The sequence below is a fragment of the Diorhabda sublineata genome, chromosome 2, assembly GCF_026230105.1.
Source record: "Diorhabda sublineata isolate icDioSubl1.1 chromosome 2, icDioSubl1.1, whole genome shotgun sequence".
Lineage (NCBI taxonomy): Eukaryota > Metazoa > Arthropoda > Insecta > Coleoptera > Chrysomelidae > Diorhabda > Diorhabda sublineata.
In genome coordinates, this window is record NC_079475.1 from 12,956,264 (window position 1) to 12,969,047 (window position 12,784).

General features: G+C 32.1%; 1 protein-coding gene across 1 annotated transcript in view; it reads right to left on the reverse strand.

Annotated features, from left to right (window-relative positions):
• The window catches only part of LOC130452750 (max dimerization protein 1-like), a 333,631-nt gene that overhangs the window by 84,993 nt on the left and 235,854 nt on the right, over positions 1-12,784 (reverse strand). Inside the window, exon 4 of the mRNA XM_056792169.1 lies at positions 3,365-3,479. Within this exon, the coding sequence (XP_056648147.1) occupies positions 3,365-3,479 (115 nt within the window). The remainder of the gene's footprint in view (positions 1-3,364; positions 3,480-12,784) is intronic.

The window sequence follows — 12,784 nt, forward strand, 5'->3', positions numbered from 1 at the left end:
TTTAAGAATTTTTAATGTTTTAAAGAGGCCCAGCAGCTTTCTATTGTAGTTTGTAGGATCGCTCAAAATAGAATGGTAAGGAGGCGGATAAGTTCAGTTCTTTGGAAACTGATCTCAGCGCAAAATAGGAGAAAATCAATGTTTTGGATAAGGCGACACTATGTAACGCCCATCTCAAGGAATTGTCCTCCACAACAAGCCATAAGAATTTAAAAGATTCAACGACATCAATGGTGGTGTTATTTAATAAAAAAGGCTGCAATTTCGTCTGCAAATAAAAATATTTTACCACTGATATCTAGATAGGCGATGTCGTTTATAAACAAAAGAAACAAAATAAGGCCTAGTACTGAGCCTTGGAGCACTCCTCATTCTATTGTTTAGGTTCTATCGAAAGCCTAAAGTTCCGATTGAATGTAAACTGTGGACGACAACCGAATATAACAATGAAATTCAATTCCGTTGGAGTACCAAAATCAAGTGAAAAGGATCTGACAGCGAAAACGATCAAAAGCCGTAGAGGATTCAAGGGCGAAATGGACAACAAACCAAAAACCAAACACACGGATACTACTAGGTTGTCCACCGCAAAGATGTTATGACAGCTGGAGCACAGCGTCTCAAGAACTCTTGTTTATAGTTTATCTCAATGATAATTTAATAATCTGTCACAATTTTTGTGCATTTGTTAATATCTAGAAGGAGTGTGATATTTGTTAACCAATATGACAAATATGATGTTCGGTAAGTGTTTTTCGGTTTCCTTAAGTTTTAGAAATACATTTTAATTTGAATCAGACAAGTTTTTCTCTTTTTACTATTTCTTCGGAACAACAAGTTTCGAACATCAGACATTCCTTGTGAAATTACGAATTATTGGAAAAACTTTCACCGCAATCACTTGAAATAATGTATCAGAAGTTTTGTTATTTCTAAATTTTCCTCGAGTTCTTTGACGAGCGAAAAACTTTTGGAACTTTCATAGCCCTTAAATATTTTCTTTGTTAATAAGTTAGTGAAACTTTGCTAGAAGTGAAAACACACTGTCGTAAAAAAGTCTCGCTTTTTCAAAGTTGACGAATGAAACGGTTTAATGATTATTTTGTTCATAAAATAATAACTTTTAACTTAAACGTCTGAAAAACCATCGATATGGTACTAATTAAATACAAATTGGCAAAGTAATTCTACGAAATAATAAGGAAAAAATGATTTTTGCGCAGTTGTGTTATTATAACGAACTCCTCCACAACATGAACCGTGAAACCAGTCCTGATAGATTTTGTAAATGGAACTGTTTGGTGCACAGCGCTCAGTATAAATTTCCAAGAACGGCAAATCTTTTCATAACTTATTCACAGTGTGTAATTTCCGTATTCACAGAACTAACTTCTAGAAAAGCCTTTTTGTTTCTTTACTTTCTAGAATTGAATTATCGAAAAATCCTTTTTGTAATAATATGCGCTTGTTTATCAGTCCGTAAATAATCTGATATCATTCCGAACACAACGGGATAGAAAAGTAAACGGTGTGATTAAATAAATTAAATCAAATATTAAAAATTAGATAATTGTTTAGTAATAAGTCTGAGTGTATAGTTTAGTGAATAGTAACTTGTTAAGTGTATTTATTCAAAGAAATACATAAATTGTTGTTCGAATAAATAGTGTGGTAAAAATGCTTTGAAGTCTAAATGGTAATCGTTGCATCGAAGACGTTTCGAAATGGATTTTGGAAACAGAACCATTAAAATGGGTTCTGAAGATGAATTAGTCTAAGAGTAGCACGCTGCTCGAAGAGAAACCATGATAGTAGCGCGGCTACTGGTAATCTTGGAAGAAGGTACACCGGTTATGATGAATCCACGACGAACAGAATAACAAAAGAGTACTTATTGGAAAAGGAATAGTTACATTGGCGAAAGACATCCCAATACGTATAATAAACGTAAACTGGATTACCACCAAAAAGGAAACCAGTGTTGGATCCTGAGTACTACTAACTTCTAAAGTCAACAACAAGCTGAGAACTGGAGAATGAAGAAGTTTCTCTCGCAGTATCGAGACCTATTCGTACCAAAAGGAGGGAAGATTGGTAGAACATCAACCGTCAAACACAAAATCGATACTGGTGATTCCAAGCCAAACAGTCAATCTGATCACAAACTATCAAGAGCGAAGAGAGAGGAAGAAGAAGTGAGAACAATATTAGTGCTTAGAGAACCAGTATGAGATTTGATGGAAGAATGGCTTTTTAATGGAAATGTTACTTTATTCTAAAAAAATATATTTTTTATGAACAAAATTACAATCAGTCCATGGGGTTTGTAATACTTTCAAAAAATTGTATAAGATATTAAGTAGAATATCCATTTGTATCTTCCAGCACCTCTTCACTCTTCAGCAAACTATTTTTAGAAAGTGTTTTAAAGAAATCGTAAAACAGTTGGACGAATTTTTCTGCAACAATATGGGACAATTTCCATACTATATTCATAAATAAAACCATTCAGACTGACATCCATGAAACTCAACAAATTTCTTCTTCCATTTATTCCATATTCAGTTATAATCCAATTATTTGGTTCGCCTTTTTCTTTATTCTGTACAATTAGTACATTTAAGCCAATATAAATAGAACTGAGATAGTTGTTAGTTCTTTTTTCAGATTCAAGTCGCTTGAATATAAATTTGCTTCTGACCCACAACATTTTTCATCCACATTCTAGTTTATTTCATGTTTCATTTTTTTTACTTACACATATCTTTAATACGTTAGTTTTTGAACCTTTCTCTATTATATTATCGTGAATAAATTATCATTTTATTATGATGATTTTACCACACTCATTTCACATTTACAAACTTGATGAATAAGAGTTTTTCCGTAGTGGTATTGTGGCAAAATTAAACACCAAAGTGTACTAACTCTAATATATTATTGAGTCTTTCGAATGCATTCGCACTCATCGTCTGGAAATTAATTAGTTGAGAATTGCAGCGTTTTAAATTTCGTTAATTTTTTCAAAATTTATCGATTTCAAAAAGCAATACTTAATTAACGCTAGGTATACATATCAAAGTTATTGATTGAGAATCAACGAAATTTAAAACGCCGAAATTCTTAATTAATTTCCAGACGATGTATACACAAGTCTTCGAAACCTCAGAAATATATTACAGTTAGTAGACCTAAATGTTTAATTTTGCCACAATCCCACTAAGAAAATTCTGCTAAACAAAACATGGTAAATAATATGCCAGTACTATTTCCTTTTTTAATATAATTGTGTATGGATTATTGTATTTCTTAATTTTAGTTTGTTAACGCTAATTCTTTTACTAAAAAATGTATGAGAACTTACTTTTATAAACCTCTTTGCCTTTGTTAAAAGTCCTAATGTAGTATGCCTAGATGCTTCGGGTCCCAGAGGCACTATATCTTTAAGTTTCTCTAAGCAGTTTCGCAAATGTGCCCGTCTGAAAATAAAAACAACTTGTTACTTTAGAGTATTTACAAACTCTGAAGCCACCATAAAAGAGAAGTCACAGTGAAAAAGTTGTAATTGAATTTGCTCATCAAAATGAAACAAATTTCATATTTTATTGATATATTGTGCAATTTGACCGGTCTTGACATTTCAATAGTACTATTCAGGATATAGTTTATAGTATATTCATAGTTTTTGAATATCACCCTACACACACATAGTTGCATCTCCGCGAAAAAATGCCTTTCGGGAAGAGCTTCCAATCGCTACCCATATCTCTTCCGACGGTGCCATCAGCTTGAAATCTGGCTTTGCGTGTTGTGTTTTTCGCAGCCTCTTCTTGCCTTGATCTTTGTCTTCACGGCTAATCGTGGACAAGCTGTTTTCTCGACCTTGGTTGCTTGACATAATCTTCCGTCAACTATCTCAGTTGGATGATTGTTTGTGTCTAATTGTCCTTTTGCTTCTTCGTCTTTCCTTGGTTTAGGATTACTCCTAGATATTTGGTTTTGGTGTCCCAGGTAATTGCTGCTACCACGATGTTCACATTGTCTTCTGGTGTCTTCCTCTTCTGATAGAATACATCTTGGGTCTTTCGCGTTGATGCTAAAACTGGATTTTGTGTGTGTGTTTCAAACCTAACCAAACTTCGATGACGGTGGTTTAAGTACTGGAGCACGAAGATCAAAAGGATGACTTTATGGCCGCATCAGCTTCATTGATACCCTTCTTTGGACCGTAAGCCTCCTGCGGCGTAACAAAAATAGCTACTAAGAATAGAATACAACTTTAGGGCAGTGGCGAAGGAATTAAACACGTCAAAGACAAGCAAACAATTTACATTACCCATCATAAAACTTCAAAGCAAAAATTATTAGTAAAGACAGTGAAACTGATAAAATTTTTGTGTTATCGTGGCATTGTGAGGTCAATAAACATTAAAAATTGCTAGAATTGACAGAGGAGTTCTTGTATAGGTTCCGTTGAACAGAGAAGGAAACTGCATAGCAAATATTATGTCATTGTGATAGCTTCACAAACAAACAGCTCACAGCATAAGTTTGAGGAAAGCCACTGAGGAGTTGAAGTGGAATAAAACATTAGCCACTTCAGTGAAGACCAAAACCTAGCTGCCTAAGTAGCAAAATCTAGACCGTATATGTTATGGTTTGATTCTGCTTGTTCATCGCTAAACACTGTTAGATTTTTCCCTCTATTAACATCTAGATATAACGTTTTATACCTAATGTTTTTTTTTCTTTATATTTTCAGCTTTCATTCGGAGTGAGTTGAATGTGTGAATCACATTTTCAGGATTTGTCTATTTATTTATATGTACCTAATAAGAAGTAATGTATTCATTTCACTCGACTTCTCTACATCTTTCACTTATATGTTGTTTTTATGATGTCGCGTTCTTGATGTTTACTTTAAATGGAAGATCTCCACCGTATAAGACTGTATAGGACACTGGGGTAAAAGGATTTCTATACAAAAGTTTATTCTGTTTAATGTTTGTTTTCTTGAAATCTGGCGCCGTCGTCGTCGCAATCCTTATACAAAATAAAGCTGAAACTATCTTTTGTCAGCAAATCTCTAAAGATAAGCTTTTCAATTTAGAAATTCGGTGGAATTTACTCTGAAGTAAACCGCTAGAAACAATAAACAAATTTGATTCATTATAAGATGACAGCATACACAAGAATTTTAAAAATATATGGGACAAAAAATCTGGACGTAACTAATTCGGTTGATCAAAAATATTGTTTTTGGAAATCCCTAGGATATAATTATTTATTTAGAGAAAATGAAGACAGTTCACATCCATTTACCCTCGATAATTGAGTTATCATACGGATTATTTAAAGAAGAATGATCTTGGACCTTGAAAGCTCAAATGATAAAAAAACCTTGGACTGACAAAATCACCAACGACAAAGTACTAAGACGCATTGGTCGCAAAAGAAAGCTGTTGACAATTATTAAGATAAGAAAAACATCTTACATAGGACACATCTTACGCAAAAACCTGCTACATAACATAATGCAGGTCCTATAGAAAAAAATTAAATGGCAAAGTTGTAGCTACTAAAAAGTTCTACACTTTAATCATGCAATTTGAAAATTCAAGTGAAAAATTCAAATAACAAAATTTTTGGTTTTTATTCTTATTTGAAAAAAATATTTTCCTTTACAAAATTAGATGACAACTCACATTTGATGTACAAAACACACTGTATTTATTCAGTGAAAATATTATTTGGGTCAATATCGAAAAAAAACCCTTATTTTGAATCAATAATTCTCTTGTTGAAATATCGGTTTTTTCAAAAAATGTCGTTGTGCTCATTGTTCATTGGAATACCTACTTTCTAATGGATGAAAAAATATACATTGTTGTGGTGAATTTTTTCAGAAAACACAGAAACAAACGAAGGAAATTCCAATACAAAAAAATTTTAATTAATCTCTATGGATAATTTTTAGCTGTTTACTATAATTTTACACTTAAATTCACTAAAGCAAAGTATATTTTTACCACCATTAAAAACTGGAGATTTCATTCAACAGAAAGCCTACCGATTTTTTTAAAAAGCCCAAATTTCTGAATAAAAATTGGGCTACCAGTCAAAATGAGGTGAAAAACTAAATATTTCAAATCAAAAATTACAGTGTGTTTGGAATAAAAAGTTTTCATCAAATTCCATGAAGATATAGTTTTTCTAACTAGTCTGGAAAGTTACTTATATCCAAATTTTGTTTTATTTTTACTAAACTTTTTACTATCGAATAGCGGGACCATAATGTATGAAATTTCAAAACCTTACTTAGGTCTGAAAACAGAAACACCTCTTCCTCATAAATTTTGGCCTCTTTCTCCTTACACCATGTAACAAATTGGTTGTATTGCTTCTCATACCTTAGTCTGGATTTGGCAGGTAGCAGCTGGGAATTAGCTTCATTTGCAGCCTTCAAAATGGCTGCTAGAAGTTCATCGTCGGATGAATCCATTAATATTATTGTATCGGATTCGTGGTTTAATATAGAAGAAGATTACTTATTCGGTCACTTCCAAGACGTTTTGAATAACGTTGAAGTTTTAGTAACAAAAACACGCCTGGGCTGTCATAGTAAATGATATCAAGCTCGGGTGGTTTGATAGTTGTTTTGTGACACTCCTTTGAAGAATGTACATGGTTATCTAAAAAATATCTTTATTATTTTATATTTTCAAAAAATTTAAAATGCTACAAAAAGCTAGAAAAGGTTTAAATATTATTTGATGGATTATTTCGTAAATATTTATTTGCTTGTAATAACAAAAGTTATAACGTCCGAAGTAAAAAACTATCTAATAAGGTAAAAATTGCATAATTTTACTTTCCCGCACTAGTGCGTTCTTTGTAGCAAAACCAGCGCTAATGTCGCTAGTTCACTCAGTTCACTGTACATCCTGAACTCGGTCTAGAGCCAGTGCAAGATAGTGCAATAAGTGTAAACTGGAAATAGTGGAATTACATCTTCGACGAATGTAAAATATCAAAAAGTACTAAATCGTTTTCCGTTATTGTTATTACTACAATACTGGAATAACATCAAATACACAATCAACAAATGCTCCATTGCTCTCTGCACTCTGTACTGTACAGTTCATTAAAGTTCCAGTGCAGCTACGAAGAACAAACCTATGGATACAAGACTATCCTCAATATACAAGAGTAAGTGAGAAATTCTGAAAAATAGCATAATTCAATTCAAAATCAGACGCATTGTATTCTATAGAAATGAAAATTGAATTTTCAAACTTCAATTAGGTGTTACCACCTCTATTCCAATAACATAGTTCCAGTAACAATTAATTGTACAAAAAATTCTTCATTCGTATTCAAAATGTATGTATCCCTCACCAAAAGAATTTTGGGTTCTGTATGGTGGAAAGAAATTGATACCGAACTTGTGAAGGATTTCTACCCATAAAAATATATTTTGACCGTTACCGAATAAATTGTTACAGTTAAATACAGTTTTCCTGATTTCATATGAAACACATTACGGTACATTTACATGACTCAATGGCAATTTCAGATACAATCAATGCGCGCTTGTCAACAAATATGTTATAAATTTAACAGGTTAACAGAATTTGATGTATCAAATTTACATATAAATTTGAAAACATGGGCACTACATGCAACGCTGTTTAACTGATGGAAATTGCTATGTAAATTTTTCACGAACATACCGATTGAATTTGATTATAAAATTGAAAGATAATAAATGGGAGATGAGTTAAACAAAAATAAGAAACTAGCTGACCCGGCAGACTTAGTACTGCCTCAATCCATAATTAAAGTACCTAAACTTTTGTATAAAATAAACTTTAAGCGAACAAAAGGAATCCTTTTTTTTATTAAAACAAATATAAAATGCTCGGTATAAATGAAGTTTTATTATTATTTTCAATTAATTACACATGATGTTTCTTACTTACAAAACTGAAATACTGAAACTCCCAGTTGATTTCGTAAACTTCCTACGACTGGCCTTTCGATTTATTTATTGTTATTGCAATGGCCAGACATACCGGATATTGTAAGCGGTTAAAATCGAATGATAAACCCGTTGTAATCATCGGCATGATTGCCACAATGAAGTTATTCATCACCTTTTTCACAGTTTGTTCCATTGCACACTCGAGGTTGATGAATGTTACGCAGCATGATGACTACTGTAAATTGTGAGGTGGTAATCCAGAAAATTCCAGTGAATTTATGTGGGATAATTGACTACGTCATCCCACGGTGTCGATTGATTTGAAGAGAACCAACTGTCCTGGAAGAAAATTCTTAACGGTCGCATTGAGATCCTCGATATATTTCACCCAGCCAATTTCTATTGCAAATCGTCTTTATGTATAGATCTATAATGCGAAATACATTATGTGCAGGAAAAAATCAAACAATTATCAAGTTTATTGATAGTCTTTGAGAACGCCAAATTTTTGGAAAGCGTGCAAGCTTGTTTATCAAGCAATGTAAATGTTTGAAGTGTTTAGAAGAAATATTATTCGACAGTGTGTTTGACAAATCTATTTGAAAGTGTGCAACTGCGAAGATTGAAAACATTTCTGAAAAAGACTCTCTATTGCAATTCATCTTTATGTATGGGTGTATATCGCGAAATACATGCTGTGTAGGATAAAATTGAAGAAGAAAAAACCAAGAGACTCTTTAAAATCAACACCTATAGCCAGGTTCCTCAAGTTTATAGATAATCTTTGGAAAGGTAAAATTTTTGGAAAGCATGCAAGCTTGTATGTCAAGCAATGTAAATGTTTGAAGTATTTAGAAGAAATATTATTCCACAGTGTGTTTGACAAATCTACTTGAAAGTGTGCAACTGCGAAGTTTAAAAACATTTCTGAAAAAGATTTTCTATGACAATTCATCTTTATGTATAGATTTATATCGTGAAATACATACTGTGTAGGATAAAATCACAGAAGAAGAAAACAAGAGAATATTCTAAATCGACACCTATAACCAGGTACCTCAAGTTTATAGATAGTCTTTAAGAAGCTGGTATAGATTAAACATGAAGGTATCCAATTTCACAGTGCAAAGACTTAACATTGTTGAAATATATGTATATTCAAATGTTTGTGCAGATAAAATATGCTATTCTGTTATAAAATTTCAAGAGTTATCTCATAATAATTAACCACCTGCGGTTCCCTCACTAAACCACATGCGATTCCCTCACAAACAAGTGGCTTCTGATGTGATATTATGGTTCCCCACTTGTACACAAAATTATTTATAATTTATTGGATAATACCTTTCATAACAAGTAATATTCTCATTATTGAGGTCTAGAGTTAAGAGAACGCGTCTACAACCTCACAGGGGTTTATATAAAAATTTTGTTCAAGTTACAGACCTTACTTACGCTTACTTAGACAAGATATTTTCAAAACAAATCATTTCTTGTAGATTCACATCTTTTGCATAGAAGAAAAAAGTATTGATTAATTTTTATCAATATTTCAAAAGATATTTGAGATAAGAACATAAAAGGAACCTCTTTATTGAAAGTTTCAGTTAGATGAAAAATCATCTTGAGGCAACTCTAGCCACCAGTCATTTGATTCGGCTTTCAAAAGATATAGCTAGGAGTAAATGAAATTTTCCAAATTTCGCTACATTCATCAAGAGAAGTTAACTTCGAGAATGAGATAGTTTAATGCTTTTTCAATATTTCTACGCTAATAAACCTGATACGAGTGTTTAACAAAAAGTTTTAAATATATTTTAATATATATTTTAATTTCCTCGCCATAACCTAAGGAATGTTGCAGAAAATAAACTCAAATTTACATGGTGATTGTTTGGGGACGATCATACGTTGTAATTTCTAGAACTTCTGACATTTAATAGACAAAAATCTAATTTTGAATTATTTCTTAAATTTTACGAGATTGTGTACAATACATTTTTTGTTAAATTGTCCACCTTCTATACATACCATTCGTTCTGTGTAATAACTTTGGACAAAAAATAATTGTATATGTACAACTTGTATAAAACATTGAAAAAATTTGCATTAGACACCTAAATCCAGATGCGGTTTATAGCAATCAGCAAAACAATCTACATAATACCTGAATTCCGAAATTGCAATTTATTTATAAATGAGAAATTTTTTTCTTCGGAATCGATACGATAAATGATTAAGAAGAATTTGAGTTTCTATATTGGAGTGCGTGTAGAGGAGCTGGTGAACACGCTCATTTATGATTAAAATTATTTAATATTCTTTGAAATAAATCGAAACGCAACAAAAACATATATACATTTCCACCAACAATAATCAACTTTTCAATCACTCAAATTTTGGCATTAAGTCCCTCATCATATTTGTCACTAATCATTAAGTTGATGAAAAACATAATACAAAATTTTGGCAGTTCTATTAAATAACTATAACTTTGATTCTCTTAAGACGATAACTTGGTTATCGAAACACGCGTCAGACGTGATGAAAGACCTCCAGCGTTTCTACTTCAACTTATAGCTCGATATGAATAATGCGATTAAGACGAAAATATCAAAATATGTATTATTATGAAATAATAAACTGAATCCTTCGATTAATTTTTGAAGCCTGTTATTGATTAACAACTTTCAGGTACATTATTGCTGCTATAGTTTACGTAAATTATGAAAGAGCTTTTTTCGATACGCTTGTGTCTGCTGCATTCGTTTGCAAGGTTCTCACTTGCGTCTGAATAATCCCGTCGTAATTAAAATTCAAAGCGGCCTGGAAAGCTATAGTGGTATTTTTTTTATCAAAAGCTCAAATAAAAAAAGTTTGAAGTATAGCGGAATTCTCATGAAGGAATCTCAAACGTTACCAATCAACTTTTTGCGACATCAATTACATTCCAGCCTAGCAAAAACTATCATATATTTATTCTGAACTTACACTTTGATGATCGTATAGCAATTTTGGTGAAACATTAGTAAACTATGTTGGAAACTTTTTGACTTTCTACACATGAATTTACTTTGGTCATGAGGTGCGGTTTAGAAAAAAGGTACTTTATTGTGAAAACAATATTTTATTGCTCGACTTGCTTTGCTTATGCTGTTGTTATGATAAAAAAATCGCGCCAACTATTTGTTTTAATTAAACTATTTACACTTTACTCTATAAAACAATGGTTATCAAACTATAATTATACATATTTTATACAACTAAATCAGCACCCAGTCGGCTGGCTTTCCTAATTTTTGTTGTTAAATGTTATATTCAATTAGGAAATACTGATCTCGTGTTTGCCGTTGTTTTATCAAAATAATCTTTTTTAATTCTTCATGTGTTGTTGCATTCCAACGTTCAGAATATACGCTTCATTTCGAATTTAGCCAAAAGCGTTCAATTAGTTTCAATCGAGGCACATTAAGAACATCCCCTCTTAATAAACGGAATTTTCAACTGTGCAAAAGCTCCCAAAATGTCCATTGCATAATGAGCAGTTTGACATATATGGCAACACTTCTGAATTCACTTCATCGCCTTTCTGACAATGGAAGTCTTATTATTCGTCATTTTAATCGCGTTAAAAGTAAAATATGACCCATCATCGATAATGATTTTTTAGCGGGCGAAAATTCGTTTTCACTGAGAGTTCTAAGTTTGGATTTTGGTTTCATTTGTTACGTTCCAACGTTTAGAATATACGTTTCGATTCAAACTTACCAAAAGCGTTCAATTAGCTTCAGTTGAGGCGCATCAAGTGCATTCCTTCTCAATAAACGGAATATTCAACTTTGCAAAAGCTCCCATAAGGTCCTTTGCATAATGAGCAGTTTGTCATATATGGCCAAAGCACAAAATTTCTGTATGAACTGCATTAATCTAGATCTCTTTTTTACATATTTTCACAGTTACAGAATTGCCAGAAGGATTGTTGAGATTTTTTGTTTCTTTAGAAATTCACTTGTGATTTTTCTTCATCGCCTTTCTCTCAATGAAAGTCTTATGATTTGCCGTTTCACTCGTCATTGATAATGATTTCCAAATCTTTGACGGGCGAAAATTCGTTGTCACTGAGAGTTTGTTAGTCATTTGGAATATTTGTGTACCCATTTTCTTGATTTTTGAACTTTATTCTGTTCCTTTATAAGGTTGCTTACATATTTTTTATGAATTTTAAATTTTCTACCAAATTTTCGCAAACTGTCTCCCAGTTTACCGTGAGCTACTTTAACCAAAGCTTCTCTCTTCTATTTTGACATTTTTTGTTGCTTCTCTGCCTGATCCTGACTTTCTGTCAATCGAAATACGCGTTTCAACATCCCAACAGATATCGTAAATTATTTGTCTATCAAATCCCATTCTTACAAACTGATTAACCGTAATCGATTTCTTTAGATCTTGATTTTGTTCATAATTATTTTACTTCGATCGTTTTCTTTTAGATTTTTCATAATTGAAACTAAACTTTTAACAAAGACGTAATGTTATTTGATAGTGACAAAAAATAATCTCAAATTCCCAAATTACGTGTTTGTTCCTCTATATTTATCTATGGGAGCTAGATAAGGTGTATACATATGATGAGGTGATATATTAAAACGTTGCCTATATTTCTGCAACAATCGCGGAGACATGGAGAAGCAATGTTGTGGTTAGAGAAACTCTTTTCCTCAATAAACGCAGTCGTTTTTTTTCAGTTCGCCATTATAACATCTCAGAATATTAGCACAACTTAAAACTCTTTGTATTTAA